This window comes from Microplitis mediator, chromosome 1, assembly GCF_029852145.1.
Source record: "Microplitis mediator isolate UGA2020A chromosome 1, iyMicMedi2.1, whole genome shotgun sequence".
Taxonomy (NCBI): Eukaryota; Metazoa; Arthropoda; class Insecta; order Hymenoptera; family Braconidae; genus Microplitis; species Microplitis mediator.
The window spans coordinates 339,036-359,962 of NC_079969.1; the positions used below are offsets into that span (position 1 = coordinate 339,036).

Sequence of the window (20,927 nt, forward strand, 5' to 3'; positions counted from 1 at the left end):
GAGAATATGGATGAAAAAAATTTATAACAAACAAAAATAATGAAACACGAGTTTTTAATTAGCCTAAGAGCACTATTGTTTAATTAAATAAATCTATATAGGGTAGAATATATATATCACATAATCTATGACCGAAAGAAAGCACTTCTCATCTTATATTTTTAAATATAAATAACTTTCCTAATTAATCCCGCGGGTATTGACTAATCAGAAATCGCGAGGTAGTAAAACATAATAATAATAATCTGATGAAAAAATAATAGTATCATCGCGTATACAATGAAAATGAACACAAAAGATTCGTAAAAAATTAACAAAGATGGCGGTTTTTTAATTAGTGCTTTGTTTATTTGTTCACTCATTTTTCTTTATCTCTGTTTACGAATAGGCTGAAAATGACGTCAGGAATTTTTCAATAGAAATTTTTTATATTGTTTTTCATATATAATATTATGATTCATTGTAAGATAATGAATCATATATGCGAGGTTCAAGTGGTGACACAAAATGGAAACTTCCTTGGAAAAATGAGTCATTTATTCCCACATAAGGAGCAGATATAAAAATGAGGCCATATATGAAGCGTATATAGATTATATATGATCAATTTTCATATTTGGCTGTATATAAGTCATTTTTCGGAGAACGAAATCAATTTTTTTTTTACTTTCATTACTATTTTATCATTGACCGGAAAAATGAATCAGATAAACTCATATAAGGGCATCCCTGATTAAACAACTGAATTCGATCGAATTAAATTTTTAATTCTATTTAATTCAGATAAATTCTGTTAATTCGGTACCTAACTTAAAAATGATTTCTGTCTAATTCGGCAGGAAAACCAGATTTTGTCCAAATTAAAACGAATTTAAATAATTCTATTCGGTTTAATTCTGAGTAATTCTCCAATTTCTGGTTCTGAATCCGAATTAAACTGAATTAAAACGAATTTGAAATTTTTAAATCGGTTTTATTCTGTTTAATTCAAATTCAAATTTTCAATTCAGTTGAATTCTGTTTTGCAGAATTCGACAGAATTAAATAGAATTAAACTTTTAATTCTATTTAATTCAGATAAATTCTGTTAATTCGGTACCTAACTTAAAAATGAATTCTGTCCAATTCGACAGGAAAACCAGAATTTGTCCGAATTAAAACGAATTCAAATAATTCTATTCGGTTTAATTCTGATTAATTCGAAAATAATTCTCCAATTTCTGGCTCTGAATTCGAATTAAACTGAATAAAAACGAATTTGAAATTTTTAAATCGGTTTTGTTCTGTTTAATTCAAATTCTAATTTTCAATTCAGTTGAATTCTGTTTTGCAGAATTCGACAGAATATAACAGAATTAAAATTTTTAATTCGCTCGAATTCAGTTGTTTAATCAGGGATATATGATTCATTTTTTACGGAAGTAACCAATTTTGAAAATAATTTAACCGAATCCAACAAATTACAATTGAAAATTTCCATCTATTGCTATCGAATATCGAATATCTAAGTTTAGTAATAATCGATATACGTATAATTTAAAGCATTTCGATAATTGAATTTGATTGGTAGTGGTTAAATTTGATGAAGACGTATTAAAAAGGCGTTAGACAAAATTAACTTGAACCTAAATTAGTTTGAGCATGTGAATATCAAGTGTACATACTTAAGCCCTAACCCAAATTACATACATACATTTATATGATATATCGAGCTTTTATGTAGATATATAATATATATGTATTGGTAATGGTAAAGTATATACTTTATGGAAAATGTCAAAGAAACTTTTGATGCGAATTTAGTTAAATGCTGAGGGTAAAACTGTCAAAGGGGCATAGCACATGCCTCAGGATATTAATGGTCATACTATATATCGCAATATATATATAGATATTTTGTATTCTCATCTCTCTTTTGATGTTTTTTTAACCTCTTTTACTTTTTCACTGCTCTAGTAATTAAACTTTCATGAGCTAGTGAAATTTCATGAAATTCGTCTACATTATATGCATATATATATAATGTAATAATTGTATGTAGTATATAAATTTAAAAAGTAAGAAATATAATTAAGTATTTATTTACTTTACCTTATCTCGAATTTCTTGTCGCATTTTTTCTCTCTCTTCTTCCATCTTGCGATGTTTTTCCTTACGCCTGTCTTCGGCTTCCTTAATTGCCTCAAGCCGTTCTCTCTCGGCCTCTTCTTCCTTTTCCTTGTCATCGTCATCGCCACCCTCACCGCCAACCGCCCCTATAAAAAATTACCCAAACAACAAAACATGAGTAATGGAATTTTATTTTTTATTAATCTTCGATTACCATCACAAATAAAATCATCGTTAAAAACTAGCCCTTCATTTTTTTTTCATTACTTTTTTAAACCTTTTCAAAATGTTACCCTATAAAAAAAAATCCATGTAGGAATCCAGCATAGATTCCTATATAAATTCTTCACAGAAGTTTCCTAATCCCTACGTGTATTTTCCTATGTTGATCCCCATTCTGATTAAACAACTGAATTCGATCAAATTAAACAGAATTAAATTTTCAATTCTATTTAATTCAGATAAATTCTGTTAATACGGTACCTAACTTAAAAATGAATTCTGTCTAATTCGACAGGAAAACCAGAATTTGTCCAAATTAAAACGAATTGAAATAATTCTATTCAGTTTAATTCTGATTAATTCGAAAATAATTCTCCAATTTCTGGTTCTGAATCCGAATTAAAACGAATTTGAAATTTTTAAATCGGTTTTATTCTGTTTAATTCAAATTCAAATTTTCAATTCAGTTGAATTCTGTGTTGCAGAATTTGACAGAATTAAATTTTTAATTCTATTTAATTCAGATAAATTCTGTTAATACGGTACCTAACTTAAAAATGAATTCTGTCTAATTCGGCAGGAAAACCAGAATTTCTCCAAATTAAAACGAATTGAAATAATTCTATTCGGTTTAATTCTGATTAATTCGAAAATAATTCTCCAATTTCTGGTTCTGAATCCGAATTAAACTGAATTAAAACGAATTTGAAATTTTTAAATCGGTTTTATTCTGTTTAATTCAAATTGAATTTTCAATTCAGTTGAATTCTGTTTTGCAGAATTTGACAGAATTAAATTTTTAATTCTATTTAATTCAGATAAATTCTGTTAATACGGTACCTAACTTAAAAATGAATTCTGTCTAATTCGGCAGGAAAACCAGAATTTCTCCAAATTAAAACGAATTGAAATAATTCTATTCGGTTTAATTCTGATTAATTCGAAAATAATTCTCCAATTTCTGGTTCTGAATCCGAATTAAACTGAATTAAAACGAATTTGAAATTTTTAAATCGGTTTTATTCTGTTTAATTCAAATTGAATTTTCAATTCAGTTGAATTCTGTGTTGCAGAATTTGACAGAATTAAATTTTTAATTCTATTTAATTCAGATAAATTCTGTTAATACGGTACCTAACTTAAAAATGAATTCTGTCTAATTCGACAGGAAAACCAGAATTTGTCCAAATTAAAACGAATTTAAATAATTCTATTCAGTTTAATTCTGATTAATTCGAAAATAATTCTCCAATTTCTGGTTCTGAATCCGAATTAAACTGAATTAAAACGAATTTGAAATTTTTAAATCGGTTTTATTCTGTTTAATTCAAATTGAATTTTCAATTCAGTTGAATTCTGTTTTGCAGAATTTGACAGAATTAAATTTTTAATTCTATTTAATTCAGATAAATTCTGTTAATACGGTACCTAACTTAAAAATGAATTCTGTCTAATTCGGCAGGAAAACCAGAATTTCTCCAAATTAAAACGAATTGAAATAATTCTATTCGGTTTAATTCTGATTAATTCGAAAATAATTCTCCAATTTCTGGTTCTGAATCCGAATTAAACTGAATTAAAACGAATGTGAAATTTTGAAATCGGTTTTATTCTGTTTAATTCAAATTCAAATTTTCAATTCAGTTGAATTCTGTTTTGCAGAATTTGACAGAATTAAATTTTTAATTCTATTTAATTCAGATAAATTCTGTTAATACGGTACCTAACTTAAAAATAAATTCTGTCTAATTCGGCAGGAAAACCAGAATTTCTCCAAATTAAAAAGAATTTAAATAATTCTATTCGGTTTAATTCTGATCAATTCGAAAATAATTCTCCAATTTCGGGTTCTGAATCCGAATTGAACTGAATTAAAATGAATTTGAAATTTTTGAATCGGTTTTATTCTGTTTAATTCAAATTCAAATTTTCAATTTAGTTGAATTCTGTTTTGCAGAATTTGACAGAATTAAAATTTTTAATTCGGTCGAATTCGGTTGTTTAATCAGAGCATGGGTTTTCAGGTAAATCCATAGTTTCCTACATGAGTTATTATGGATTCCCATATAATCCCGCATGGATTTTTTTAATAGGGTACGAAATTTTTTATATTAAAAATAAAAAATTGAAAAATGTGGTAACCCAAAATTAATTAATAAAAATCTAAAATTTACCATTATTATTATTATTATTATTAAAATATATAATTAAAATCAATCTCTTGTTAATTCTAATTATACGTACCTTATATTAAATGATTAAATATATTGAGATAATTGTACGTAAATGCGTGTATACGGGAATGTTATTAGGACACGCGGTGTCATTTAGGGCCCGATGATAGTAAGACGTCAATATCTGAGAGGAGAAATTCGGCAAGCGCGTGTAAGCTTCTGTTAATGGATGTCACCCGCGAGGATTGACCCAGTAACGACCTTGCTCAACGCAAACCTTGCTCCTCGACCTCGTTTGTTCGATGACCTCCAAATTAGTCCCAGAGTATCCCAGATGAATGTTTGGCCCTTAAGGGATTTACCGTCAAGCTTATTTTATTCATTCATTCATTCACTTTTTTTTTGCATTCAAAATAATAAATTTTTCTCATTTTTTAAAACCCCGGAAAAAAAATAATTTAAAATTAATAGTAGTATTTTTTTTTTAATCAGCAGAGCATACGATAAAAATGTCAGATTGTCACAGGCAGAGTAGATAGAGTGTTTTTTTTTTTTTTTTTATATTGATCCCAAAGCCCGATATATTCCTCGAGAAAACATTGAAAAAAGAATAGAATAGAAGGGATTGGAACAACAGTTTTATCGACTGCATACATATATATGTGTGTGTGTGTGTATATTTTTGTATTTTTTGCACTAGATCTACTGTACAATTGAAAAACAACGTTGACAAATGATTCCCATCAGCTAACCTACGACATTTTTCTTTTATCGATACAGCAGAAAAAAAAATGCTAACCTAAATTTAATGGGATTCAAATTTTTTATTTATACTAAGATTTTTTTTATTATGTCCTGAGGATTTATGAACATAAATATGATTGATAAACGCTCTGGGTAGAAATTTATCAACTATGAGGAGAAAAAAAATACTTATATATTTTTTTTATAATAGTGCGCTTTGAAACAATGGAAAAATAGGCCGATTTGAGGTTTTCTTAGACAATATTCCCTCCCAAGGATCAGTAAAAAACGAATCATATATGCCTATTTATCGAAATTTGTCATATCTAATTCATATGTGCCCCACCCGTGTAAAAAAAATTCGTTCCAAAAAGATTCCAAAACAGTTCCGCATGCGGAACTTCTAAATATGAGACAGATTAGAACTTCGAATGTAACTTTTTTGGAATGTTAGTAATTTTGATGTTAAAAAAAGTTTTTATGAGCAAATTTAGAGTCAAAAAGGACGTTTTTGGAATTTTATATAGACATTCCAAAAAAGTTTCAGTTAAAAAATCACGACTTTTGAATTTTTTATAGACCAAAAAAAAGCGTCCATAAAAAATTCCAAAAAAGTTCCAAAAACGTCCTTTTTCGACTCTAAATTTGCTTATAAAAACTTTTTTTTTACTATCAAAATTACTAACGTTCCAAAAAAGTTCCATTCTTAGTTCTAATCTGTCTCATTTTTAGAAGTTCCACATGCGGAATTTTTTCGGAATCTTTTTGGAATGAATTTTTTTTTCACGGGCATATGCAGCCAATTTTCATATATGTCCTTGATATGAGTATAGATGATTCATTTTTTACGGGTATAAATTTTTAAAAAAATGACTTACAGTTGTTTCAAATTAGCTGACTAACGAAATTTGTTAAGTAAATTTTGGTCTAAAAAATTTGAAATTAGAATTTCTTTGTTAAAAAATTTCATCTCGTAGAACGGACAATTTTTGAGAGACATTTGAATGAATAAATGTTACTAGATATTATTTTTACTTTCAAGGACATGAATATAAAATTATGTAGTTAATTGAGAAACTGAAGAAAATTCTAATTATAAAGGGAGTTATTTTTAAAAATAATTAAAATTTTATCATTTTCTTTATTTCCAGTTTTAAAAAAGAGGTTTGTATTGATCAAATGTTACTAGGCATTATTTTTAGTCATCAAGGACAGGGGACTCGGAGATTGAATAAAAATTGCCCGGTTATTTTAAAAAATCAAAGACGGCCTATTTATAAAAATACTTATTTTTTGCACCTTCATGAAAATTTTCCGATATCGTTTTTACTGACATCCAACATATTTTCAAATTTTCAATACACAAATCATCAGATTGAAATCGAAAAAATTTCTTACTTCGCGAAAGTTTCATTAAATTATGGGATTAATTTCCCGAAGTACAGAAAATATTTTCATATTTTTTTTTTCTTACTAAATAAACTTTTATCGATGTCTAGATTTAAAAAAATTTATTGGGCATTAAATTAAAAAAAAAAATGTTTTATTTACGTCGACTTATTTTCTACAACGAAAATGTTTCAAAGCGACTTTCCAACCGCTAATTTACACATTTACTAAAAAAAAAATTTTTTCTTCTTCACAACTTCTTATACGACTGTAGAAATTTATTATCACTGTAATTTACATTTCCACTGATAAAACACGATAAAAACTTTTCTCATTTATATAAATATTGAGCAATTTATTAGAACGACTTATTTTTGCAAAAAGTATATATATACATTTTACTTTCTTCAATTTTTTCGTTTTTTTTTTTAAATCACAAATTTATTCATGATCATATTATACCAATTTTTAATATATATATTAGGGTGACGCAAAAAAACCGACTATTTTTTTTTTTCGATCTCGCATGGAAATTTGTTGGTTTACGATGTTTTGAGAAGCCTCTCCAAAAATCAGCTCGATAAAAAATTTTCAAGAGGTCGCTCACGAATTTTGAAAATATCAAAAATGATGGAAATTCGGATTTTTATTTCTAAATTTTTTTCTTTCTCGTGGCAGCAATAGTTTATATTTGTAAAATCATGACTATGCTGAAAATTTCAGCCCAAAATTTAAATATTTGAACGGCGCTCAAGAATTTTGAATATTAACTGATAATATGTAACTAATAGTTTGATTTAGTTTTTATATTTTTTTATAACTCAATTATTGTCATTTCACTTAACTATAACTTTTGCATAACCAAAAATATACAGGACAGTCTTAAACAATAAAATTTGGCAAATTTTGAATAAGCGAAAAAACCTACAAATTGAATTAAAAAATAAAAAAGTATGTAAATAACTTATTATTTATATTTCTCGGGTTATATTTTCATTCATTGTCATGCAAATTGATGGTGAAAAAATCGAGAAGCTTTATTATTAATATTTAAGGGTCGCTCAAAAACGTCCAAAAGACAGCACTCGGAAACATTCAAAATTCTTGAGCGAGGTTCAAATATTTAAATTTTGGGCTGAAATTCTCAGCGTAGTCGTGATTTCACAAATATAAACTATTTCTGCCACGAGAAAGAAAAAAATTTAGAAATAAAAATCCGAATTTCAATTATTTTTGATATTTTCAAAATTCGTGAGCGACCTCTTGAAAATTTTTTATCGAGCTGATTTTTGGAGAGGCTTCTCAAAACGTCTTAAATTAACAAATTTTCATGTGAGATCAAAAAAAAAAAAATAGTTAATTTTTTTGCGCCACCCTAATATATATGTATATAAATTTAAAAAAGATTGAAATAGAGATTTAGCTTCTTATTCTGTAATCGACATTTCGCTTGGATAACGATCGTATCCCTACTTTTTAATGCCTTTACTTCTATATCCGTCTTGTCGCGAGTTGGTTACTTGACCCAGATAAAAAAAAAAAAAAGGAAAAATATAACAAGAAAGCCTATTAACTTTTCTTGTCTAACTATTTTTTATCATTCTATTCTGTTCCTCCATTGCCCTGTTCTTTTATTATATATAATGATACTTTTTTCTTACATATATATTAGGGGTGTGCAAATAGTATGAACTTGCGAATTATTATTATCGAATCGAACTATTAGATTCGACTCCTGAACCGAATAATTCGAAAATTTTCGAATCGAATAGTTCGATTCAATTCGCACGCCCTAATCTATATATTTTATCACTATTGGATAAAAAATAACTTTTAAACTTTTCCAACAAATTTATAAATGAAATTTTTTTTTTTACCCGTATGTGGTATCAGGGAGGCTGCCTAGTGCAATAAGAAAAGTAATATGGTACTTTGCGCCAACTTTTAAAATTTTCTATCTAAATTATGTCATTTTTTTTATTAAAGTTCGCGGTACTCTTCAGTTAATTTATTTTTATTTCTAGTTAAATTTTTTTTTGCAAATAAATCGTAAATCAAATTTTGTTTAAAATTATTTAGTTGATTTTTATTTTTATTTAAAAAATGAATCCTGTTAATTTAAATCTCCATTATCGCTTGGGTAGGCAACCAAGTTTTAGTTAACTACCAAATAGTTTCCGAAGATATTTAATATTTTTATATTATAAGTTTACAAGCCACATTCTCAGAGTTAACTTCCCTAGTTGAGTTAAAACTTTTTTTTTAAATTTTTGAATAAAAATTCAAATGTCGCTTTATATTCTCAAAAATTTATCAGAAAAAATAAAAAGTTTTTGTGGCAAATTTGTGATAAATTTTTTCGAGATAAAAATAAACTTGCACTTGAAGCTCCAAAGCCACAGAAAATAATTAGCGAACGCTCCCTTATTTCATAAAAAAAAAAAATTTAATTCTTTGATCTGCGGTTTGTATAAAATTTAAAATGTTTATTAAATTTAAAAAATAAAAAGGAAATTGAAGTTAAATTAAATGACAAACTTTTAATAAACTAGTCTGTTAGGAAATACTCTCTCAGGTGCAAGCAGTGCAAGTTATCAGAATTGGTGATTGGATAGTTAAAATGTCCGTTCAATTTCACTTTTTTTTCTTCTTTCTCTTTAACATCCCCCTTTCTCTTTACTTTTTTTTCTGCTAGATTTTCTCTTTTATTTTCTCATCATCCGCGTTTTTATTTTACACACCTGACTCATTCTTACAGAGTTTAAATGCAGATTAAATTCCCACAAACCGATTTTCCAGCTGCCAGTCTCAATAATTTCATCAATTTCCCATAAACTTAAGAATTTAAATTTTACATTTTTTTAATCAAATTTTGAATTTTATCACAAAGTTAAATCCGGGAAAATGCCATCAAAATTTTTACCAAAAAAATTGAATGTCGATACTACGTTACTGTTAAAAAAAAAAAATTGGGTAAGTTGGTCCTTGACAGCGCGGCCTCTCAAAAATAAAAAAACTAAAAATATTAATAAATAGTTGATAATTAAATTAAATCGTTAATGTAATTTCAATGGCGTCGCGGTAGTAGTCATAGAAATCGATCGCATCGCTGCTGCAGCAACGGTAATATAAAATGACGTTGCCCGTGGACTTGCGCGGATGATGCTGTCAAGAGGCTTCATCTTGTTCGAACAAGTAAAAAAAAAAAATAATAATAATAATACAATATTTGTCTCTTATCTTTCTCTTAACTTTCCATAAACGATGACAAAAAAAAATTGATACAAACCCTCACAAGAAAATAAATAAAAATATAAAGTTTCCTTTATAAAGTATTTTATTTAAGTTTATTTTTCATAAGCGGATATAACTCTATTTATATATATATATATTCTATATACATCGACAAACTTTGTTGGAGATACTTCGACAAGTGTAATCAAGATCTATTCATTTCCTATTTATGTATACAAACTTTTTATATACAATATCGTCTTATATATTACTCAATTACATATATATACCCCCTTATTATTATTATTAATAGACGGTAAATAATCAACGCATAGTCAGTAATTATGAGTTATATTCCTTGTAAACAAGACAAGATATTAAACTAATTACTAGAATTAATTAACACTTTCTTGTCACTCTATCATCAAATTTTATTCCCTATATAAATCTGTATAATTATATATTTTTTTTTTCTTATGAAAAAAACTTTAACGCTTGTGAAAAAAAATTTATATATATATTTGTATTTAATAAATATGTGAAGATTAAGAAAGATAAAGAAGTATTTAAATAGTAGGGATAAGAAAGCATTTAGCAAGCAGCCGTAAGCATCGTCAAATAAAAAAAAAAATTTCAAATAAAATTAAAAGTTAAAATAGTTACGCGTTAAAACATACCCAGAATATCCATGGCAATAGTGTGCCTGCGGTCGTGTTGGTGCCGACAGTAGTACTGCCGTGATAACAGTCAGACATAAACCACCGGCACGATACAAATAAATTTACTACGCATGTCGCACTGCGCATCTTATCCCCCCACTTTTGGTTCAGTCGCGACGAACCCACTTTCGGGATTTCCATCCCTACTCTTTGCGTTTTTTATCCCTACTACTAAACACCTTATCCCCACTTACGAGTTTTAAATCCCTACTCTTGAGAATTTTCCCCCCACTATACCGAGCGTTACTTCCTTCGCGTAACATAGCCCCCCCTTGAAAATTTTTTATCCCCTCTATTAATTCTTAGCCTTATTCATTAAATGAATTTTTTATTCGTCTAGATTTTTATTAGTTTTGTAATTAAAATATTTATTATTTAATAAATAAATTATTATTGATTTTTAATTTTATTTTTCTTTTATATTAATTACAGACGGGGAGTAAATAATAAATTATAAATAGTTGTGGTTATCTCGTTTTTTTTCATTAGTTTCTTTATTTTTTCCTTACGTATTCACCAGAGGGTTGATAAATATAACCGAGCGTTGAATAATGCAGCTCATGTATTATATACATATACATGAACGAATGAAAGAAGACATGAACGAATAACACGAGCTAAGTAATCTTGAAAAACACTACCAACAATCTTGTGTCACTGATTTTCTTTAAATTTTATATTTTGTTGCTTTTAAATCTAGGCCATTTTATAAATAGACAAATTTTTTTATTCAATTCATTAATTTTTTTATATATTTTCAAAATAAGACTTACATGTACAGAAAAATGTATTATATATGATCCTAACATAAAAATTGGCCATGTATGAACTATATATGACAATTTTGGTCATATATGCGATATTTATGATTCATATATGACACTTTTGACCATATGAGCTATATGTATGATCCAAATATGAAAATTGGCCGTATATTTTATATATATGAATCATATATGACATTTTTGGCCATAAATGCGATATATATGATTCATATATGACACTTTTGACCATATAGGCTATGTGTATAATCCAAATACGAAAATTGGCCGTATATTCTATGTATATGAATCATATATGATATTTTTGGCCATAAATGCGATATATATGATTCATATATGACACTTTTGACCATATAGGCTATATATATGATCCAAATATGAAAATTGGCCGTATATTTTATATATATAAATCATATATGACATCTTTGGCCATAAATGCGATATATATGATTCATATATGACACTTTTGACCATATAGGCTATATATATGATCCATATATAAAAATTGGCCATATATTAGATGTATATAGATCATATACGAAGTTTTGATCATGTATGCGATATATATGAACCACATGGGTTATATATATGATCATACGATTTAAATTGCGATAAATATTTAAAATGAAAAAATAATAATTACATTAAATAAGTAGATTAGTTATAGGTTACGGATATATTATGTGAACCATATATTTATTATTCGACAACAAATTGGTTAATAGCCGAGATAAAACCAATAGAATGAATGAAAAAATAATTTTAAAAATCTAATCCAGCGAATTAATTGTCTGCCTGATTACACATATTTTTATTATTATGTACAATAATACAGAGCTTTATGTATGATTGTACATAGGTAAGATAAGGACACTATATATAATAATTATAAAGTACATAATAAAGTCGGAACTATTATAATGTACAGCGTATGACGCATTGGTGCATCAATAATCTGTGTAATCTAAAATTATCGTTTAATTATGTAATACTCAACATCATACATTGTGATGTAACAGTGTACAGTAAATATGTTTAATTAAATTATTTTTCAATATCCATATAAACTTTATCGAATATTGTAAATCTCAATATTCATTAAATTAATATGCGTTGAATATTAAATTAAAATCTATTTAAATTTTCAGTGAAACCTTTTTTTGAATTCAAATTCTCAACAAAAAAATCCAGTTACCATTAAAAAAAAAAAATATTTAGTGACCTTTGTCCAGTCTGCCCAGCTTCTCATTTTTACTCCAAATGTTTACCAGAAAATACGACCCATTTTGCCCCAATGAAATTTTTTTTATAAAAAACCATAAATTTAAAATCTCAGACGAATGTCAAAATTTTGATTTAAGTGATAAAAGTAAACGTTTAATCGGGCCTCAGTATAGTCTTGTATTACATCCCTATGAAAAAAAAATCATGTAGGATTCTATGCACGGAAAAAAATTAATCGTGAATGCAACATGATGCAGTCTTGGTAAATAAACATGATGAAATCATGTTGCATTCACATGATTTGTCATGTTTCGGTTACATGATAGTCATGTTGCAGTAACATGAGAAAATCATGTGAATACAACATGATTTGTCATGTTTCGGCTACATGACAATATGTGGCAGCAACATGATTATCATGTAGCCGAAACATGACAAATCATGTGAATGCAACATGATTTTCTCATGTTACCCCAACATGATTATCATGTAGCCGAAACATGACAAATCATGTGAATGCAACATGATTTTCTCATGTTACCCCAACATGATTATCATGTAGCCGAAACATGACAAATCATGTGAATGCAACATGATTTTCTCATGTTACTGCAACATGATTATCATGTAGCCGAAACATGATTATCATGTTATCGCAACATGATTATCATGCAGCCGAAACATGACAAATCATGTGAATGCAACATGATTTTCTATGTTACCGCAACATGATTATCATGTTACCGCAACATGATTATCATGCAGCCGAAACATGACAAATCATGCGAATGCAACATGATTTTCTCATGTTACCGCAACATGATTATTTCCATGGAAAATAATTGTAAAAATCCATATGTAGATTGAGGATGCTGTGGGTTTCCATGGGAATTCACGAAAGAATTTATATAAGAATTTTTATGGGAATCTAAGCTGGATTCCCACGTGAATTTTTTTCATAGAAATTCAATAAAATTCGTAGATAAAATATCTATTTTTATGACATTATGGAATAAAACATCTCTATATATATAAGATTGTACAAGTTTTTTTTAAAAATATATGTATGACACTTTGTAATATCCATATTACAGTAGTTGTTAAAATGTTCAATATAAATGTCTTTATATATATATATTTGAGCGTTTTTAACGTGTATGTTTTGTATAAAGAGTGTGATTTCTCACTTGTATCCGACTTTTTCGCTGGATAGCTTTTCGCGTATCGTCTTATCTCAAGGGGATTTACGCCAAAGGAATTTATAGAGCAACCTGATGATAACAACTACGATCCATCTTTATTATAAATATTTTTCGTTTAAATCAAAATAAATTATTTAAAAAATATACATTTTTTTTTCTTTACACTCCAAGTACATAATTTTATCGTAGTTTAACAGCTGCACAATTATCTTTCGCTACATTTATTCAAGCTCCGTTAACTTATGCTTGTATTATGATACATATATTTATATATATATATATATATAAAGGATGAGCTTATATATATGTTATATATCCACAAGCCTTCGTTACGTTCAAACCTGCGGAAACGCGATATGCAATGGATGACAAGTTTAGTGGACGGTATACTTGTATATATGTTATATATATATTGAAAAATGTCGAGTGTATTTTACACTTGAGTGAAATTCAATTTTCAACTTTCATTGTTTTTTTTTTGCTTATTATTTAATTTTCAAAAGCTGTCAATTTTAATTCGGGAAAATCGATATTATTTTTGGAAAAATGTTCGATGGTTGAATGAAAATTGGAAAAAAAATGATAAATTCTCCTTATGTAGTTGAGTTTTTAATTCCAAAAGTACAAATAGGAAGAAGAATAATAGGAAAGTGAAGGATGAAAATAAAAAATAAATAGGAATCAGAAGAATGAGTTAGAAAATGAGATAAAGTAAGAAAGTTACCGTTGACTATTTCCTAAAGAGTCTACGATCGAACGAAGCCACTCAGTCAATTGGAACCCTGTAGCACTTGACTTTTAAGAGCATTCTGCGATTTCCAATTTTTCACCTCACAGAACTCACGAGACATGGACTAGACTCTTATGTGATGAAAAGACTATATATATATATATATATATATATATATATATGAGAAAGTGTTGACGGTAATTCTTTCCGAGTGCTCTTTAATCGCTTAAGCCAACTTCTAAACTAATGTCAAAATAAATAGATAATTTCATTTTCTTTTAATTATTTTTACACCACAACTTTTTTCAAAATTTTGTTACATGAATTATTTAAAAGTCCAAGGTAAGATGGGCCACTATAGATTTTTTTACTGGCCCATTTTACCTCAGACTCGGATCTTAAAAATTTGGAGCTGGCCAATTTTTTTTTTCAAACGTAAATTGGGAATTTAAAAAATGTCTCATTTTGGCGCTTAAATTTGAATTTTTATCCTTAGATATTTTATTTGAAGGAGAATTAATTAAATTAATGTATTTATTTAGTGTATTTACATGGAATTGTGTGTGTGGTGGGTCACATGTTTGCTTAGGTCTTGAAATATCTACAAGATGACAATTAATTAGCAAATACGTAGTATTTACTTGGGATTATTACTCGTCATACATACTAACAATCTTGATATATTCATCGATTCTTTGACAATTCAGTATCATTGACTTTCAATGTTTTTACATATTTTTTTACTTTAACTAATTAATTATCCAGTGATGGAGATTGGGATAATTAATAAGAATTTATATCATAAGATTTTAATAAAAATACCATTAAATAACAATGGCTTTATCAATTTATAAATATATATTGCTATTTTCTATTGGTATATATATTTTAATTTATGATGTATACACATATATATATATATATATATATATATATACAATATGAGTCGATATAAAAATACTAGAAGCCCATTAATCATATTCTCTATTCTCGGCATCTTCGTATAAGCGCTTTTGTGTAGTCTTGAAACAAATGACCTTTTTCCATCATTCTTCATTTCATTAGAGCTACATTTAATTTTCACGCAAAGAAGCTTTAGCTTTCATTTTCACTTTTTTTTTATTAATAAAAAAAATAATAAATTTATTTTATTTTGTTCATACAAAAAAAATAAAAATGTATTCGCTGATATGAACATTTAAATGGAATCAAATATGAAAAATCATCCTATCTGATCATTTTTGTTCATAAATACTCATATATGGTCATGTATGTAATCATATATGCCCGAGTCGAAATTTAGAGCCTATATAGGTCCCTATAGCCCTAAATAGATCCGATTTAGAGCCCTGTAGTCCCGTAGCTCCGATTTTGAACCCGGAGGTCCTAACATTCACTGAGAGGTCCGATTTTGAGCCTTCAAGTCCGACAATATTAGTTCCGTAATAAATTTGGATTCATTATAATTGAATAATTTATGATGATTATCATTACAATAAACCAGGGCTTATAGGCCCTAAATCGGACCTAATTTTAATTTTCATCAGGTCCTAGATTGAGCCCGCAAGTGCCGAAAACGGAAATTTGTAGCACCTCAGGGATCAAAATCGGACCTAATTTAACATAGAAACAGACTCTATTTAGAGCATCCAAGTCCGAAATAGGTCCGACTTTAAAAGGCTCTAAATGGGCTCTAAATTTCGACTCGGGTGATCATATAGAATCATTTCTCGTAACATTGAACAATTATAAGTATCTGTAAATTTAAAAATATGATCCTACTTGATTATATATGATCAAATTTAAATATACGTGATCATATAAACTCACAAATGATCATATATGGTCGAATCCCTCTATTTTTCACAGGTATGCCGGTTATTAAAAATTCTTTTTTGTCGATTTCTATTGGCGCTAAAGTCATGAATAAAAAAAATTGTCTTGAACATTTTAAATCACTTGGCTTATGTTAATTCAAAAGAAAATTTTTTTTTTCGCGGGCAAATAAATAAGATACTAAGTAAATAATAAATTAATCGAGTACAAAGGAGACTTAAATGTCCCGTAATTTGCCGAGCTTAATCATTGTAAGTGAAAATGTAAATTTAGTAAGTAAGAGTAACACGACAAATAAGAGAGTAAAGAATTAAATAAAGAGATGAAAAAAAAAAATAAAACAGAGTAATAGAATAGAATAGAATAATAATTTAACAATGAAAGAGACAGGGAAATAATAATAAGAAAAGAAAAGGTAAAATGTAGTGTAGTAGTGAGGGAGTGAAAAAAAAATTACAATTTCAAATGTAATTTCTTTTCGGATGTTAAAGATCATGAAGGTTGACACCATAAAATCACTACAACATCTCGTATATTTTTCAAAAACTTTTTCCGCAAGGTCTTTTCTTCTTTCCTGCTCTATTTTTTATCCTTCACTTTTTTTCTCTTACGCTATTGTATTATCGGGATTAAATGACTTGGAAAGAAGATCGACAAGTTTTCGAACTTCTTTTTTTTTTTTTTCTATTTAACAAAAGGATATTATTAAATTAATTAAATCTTTCTAAGTCATTTCTTCAATCCAAAATTATTTTTTATTCTAAATTTAATTATCACATTTTTTTTACGGATTTCCTTAACGGGCATTGAACACGGGAATGAAATTTGAATTTAGATAACGATGAATTTTTAAATTAATTTTCTGTTTAATTATTAACCAGTATCGTGTTTCAGTTGACAGCCGCGATGTCCCAACTAAATAAATACTTAATATATATATGATGTGTATTATTAACTGATTAGTAGAATGTAAAATATCGACAGTTTAAATTTTCGTGCCAGACACTCCGCGATTGAGAAAAAAAATAAAAGTTTATCGATTCGGACATCCCCCATGAAAAAAATTTGTAAAAAAAATATATTAAAAATACATAAAAAAATATATAAATATATATAAAATATGTATGAAAAATATATTTTAAATAGCTAACTTTTGGCCGATTTTTGTATATATTAAAAATATATAAAAGATACATGTATAAAAATATACGAAAAATATATTTTTCTTATATTTAAAAATATAAAAAAAATATATTAGTAATATATTTTAAATCTATAAAAAATATAATTATGAAAATATATTTTTTATATCATTTTTGTATATTTTTAAATATAAAGAAAATATATTTTTTGTATATTTTCATACATGTATATTTTATATATTCTAAGATATATATTTAATATATTTAAAATATATACGAAAATCGGCCAAAAGTTAGCTATTTGAAATATATTTTTTATACATATTATATATATATTTATATATTTTTTATGTATGGAAAATATATTTTTTTTATAAATTTTTTTCATGGGGGATGACAGCAAAAAATTTTAAATTGAAATTCCCGCTACAGAAATTTAAAAAAATGCCTACGGATGCTCGACTTGTCCAAAAATTACTCGAACGATATATGCAATTTTGGGCTGTTATTTGAGAGTTGATCCCGTGCAAATAAAATTTTTAAAAGTTTAAAAAAATTTAAACTTGAAATTATCGAAATAGTCACAAATTTCGAGCTTCTGCATGTCGACTTTTTTTCTTAATCATTTCTTTTTTTCCTTTTACAAACTTAATTATGCTCTTACTTATTTATTATAATTATACTTTCTTACTGAACGTTAACGTTTTTCGAACACGGATCTTAAAAATTTAGGGCTAATTTAATCGTTGTTCTAGATCTTGTCATGAATTTATTATTTTTATCTTTTTCTACAAATCTTCTTTAATTATTTAATCGATACTAATAAAAAGAAAAAAAAAATTATTAAATAAAATAATTCACTCGTCGCCTCTTAATAATTCCAATTAATATAAAAGTATGTTCATCATATATTTATTTATTAATTATTATATCCAATTAAATAAATAAATAATAACAGCAACATATATCTGATATAAATAAATTTATTAATGTATCGATTTTAATGTCTGCTATATATTGTGGCAATATTTCATTGACATTTATAGAACGAGGACAGTAAGAAATATAAAACTATATATATGTCAGTATAAAATTTTTATATATTTAATATTAATATTTATATCGTAAATTTTATATTTTTTATAATTATTTATTTTTTTTGCGTAACTCAGTTTTTTTTTTGCACCCTCAAGAAATTTTTTTTCTCGACTATATCGCGGGTAAAATAAATTGTCAACTTTACAATGAAGAAAAGTGGTTATACTACTGTCGAGTCACGTAATCTTCGATAGATAATATATATCACAAATCATGATATAAATTATTGTGAAAAAAAATCTTATATATTTTTTTTCTCATTAAAAAAAAATTTTTAGATGCTTATGCAAAATTTCTCTCTCCCTAATTTCGATTTCAAAAATTTTAAATAAAAAAATTCATCGTATCATTTTTTTTTTTTTTTTTTTTTCATTTCACTAGTCGGTACACGGAAAGAAAATTATGACAGCGGTTCCCATAATTTCGTGAAATTTTTTCCTATACCATCATAGGAATTACGACCATAAATTATGAGAGCGGTTCCTATAATTATAGAAATGTTTCCCATAATTATAGGAATAGTTCCTATAATTATGGGAATGATACCCATAACACTATAGGAATGGTTCCTATAATTATAGGAATGGTTCCTATAATTTATAGGAATACTTTCTATAATATTATGGGAATCATTTCTATAATTTATGGGAATGGTTCCTATAATTATAGGAATGGTTCCTATAATTTATAGGAATACTTTCTATAATATTATGGGAATCATTCCTATAATTTATGAGAATGGTTCCTATAATTTATAGGAACCATTCCCATAATATTATGGGAATGGTTCCCATATTATCATGAAAAAATTATTTTAAAGAAGTGTGGTAATCACTTCTACAATACGCAGAAATATTATTAAACATAAAAACAAAAATTCAAACATTGAAAAAAAAAATCGTATTTGGCAAAAAAACATTAAAATTTTTAACAAGAATTTTTTGTCAGCACAAAACATTCAAGAAAATTCAAATTTTGGGAAATTTCTACACTATTGTGAAAAAAAAAAATTTTATGATATTATAGGGATGGTTCCCATAACATTATGGGAATAGTTCCCATAATATTATAGGAATAGTTCCTATACCAATAGAGGAACCATTCCCATAATGGTATGGGAACTATTCTCATACTATTATGGGGATGGTTCCCATAATATATGGGAACCATTCCTATAGTAGTATAGGTACTATTCCCATACCATTATGGGAACCATTCCCATAATGCATAGGAAAACTTCCCATAATTTTCTTTCCGTGTAGAATATTTAAGTGATGAAAAAAATGTTTAATTAAAGACTTTTAAATATCGAATGAAAATAAATGAAATTCTTATGATGAAAAAATGTTTAATTAAAAATAAGTAAATAATAAAATGTATGAGAAAGAATGTTAATAAATATAGTAATTAGAATATTCAGTTAATATAAATAGTGTTTTTTATTAATTCCTTAAATGGTGATGATGAATAGCGTTTTATAGTATTATACGAAAAAGGTAAATATCTATTTGAGCGCATGCCTGAACGCGTAATTTAACGTTAGCGGGTCGGTAGGAATGTCATTTTCACCCTCATTCACAAGACTATATTAAGGATTCCACCTCGTCGGACGTTCCACAAGGTTCACCTAGGCCACATAAAAGGGGAAACAAAACTGGGGTGGGTTTGAAAAAGCCAAGGGATATAAAAGCCCGTAAGAATGAGTGAAAATAAGTATATAGAGATAGAAAAATAGAGAAAATTTATAACTACAGATCGTTCAGAAACTATTCTATAGGTATATGACTCTGTTCTTGCTCTGGTAAATGAGCATTCAAAGCATTTCAATTCCTTCTTTTATATTATGTCGTCTACAACACCCTTCTCTCTGATATACCACTTAGCTTCAGGCGAAAAAGGGAGTCACGACCAAAAGAGAAAGAAAGAAAGAATATATTAGAGGAACTGAAAAATCCTCAACACGCTCTGTATATGACGCAGGTTATTAACTTTCAATTGACGTGACCGTTTTTATATTTTTCTCTGACAGCAGCGAGTTCGTTTTATAATTTTTTTTTTTTTTTTTTTCATTTTTACCGACAAATAAGAAAAAAATAAATTACGGAATTGTGAATTCGAATGGCAAAAGTATGTTTAATATATAAATGAGGATATTCATTTTTAATAGATTTTTTCTTAACCTCGAGAGCTTTTTGCTGTTTAATTAACAAAATTTAAATGGTTTATAAATTTTGCACACCTCGAAAGCGAAGCGAACAACCTAGTGCTCTACTGTCACCGAATTTAAAAATTTCTTTAGATGATTCGGAAAATACTTAGCGA

The 20,927-nt window shown here is 27.1% G+C and overlaps 1 protein-coding gene across 3 annotated transcripts in view; it reads right to left on the reverse strand.

Annotated features, from left to right (window-relative positions):
• Positions 1–20,927, reverse strand: part of LOC130678181 (complexin) — a 41,574-nt gene that overhangs the window by 11,318 nt on the left and 9,329 nt on the right. The window contains exons 1-2 of one of the 3 annotated variants that reach the window (XM_057485229.1): positions 10,550–10,679; positions 2,092–2,255 (exon numbers count right to left, since the gene is read on the reverse strand). In XM_057485229.1, coding sequence (XP_057341212.1) covers positions 2,092–2,255; positions 10,550–10,562 — 177 coding nt within the window. In that variant the 5' untranslated portion in view covers positions 10,563–10,679. Of the gene's footprint in view, positions 1–2,091; positions 2,256–4,575; positions 4,761–10,549; positions 10,680–20,927 lie in introns of those variants that run through there. The other 2 variants (XM_057485231.1, XM_057485228.1) reach the window with 2 other exon arrangements.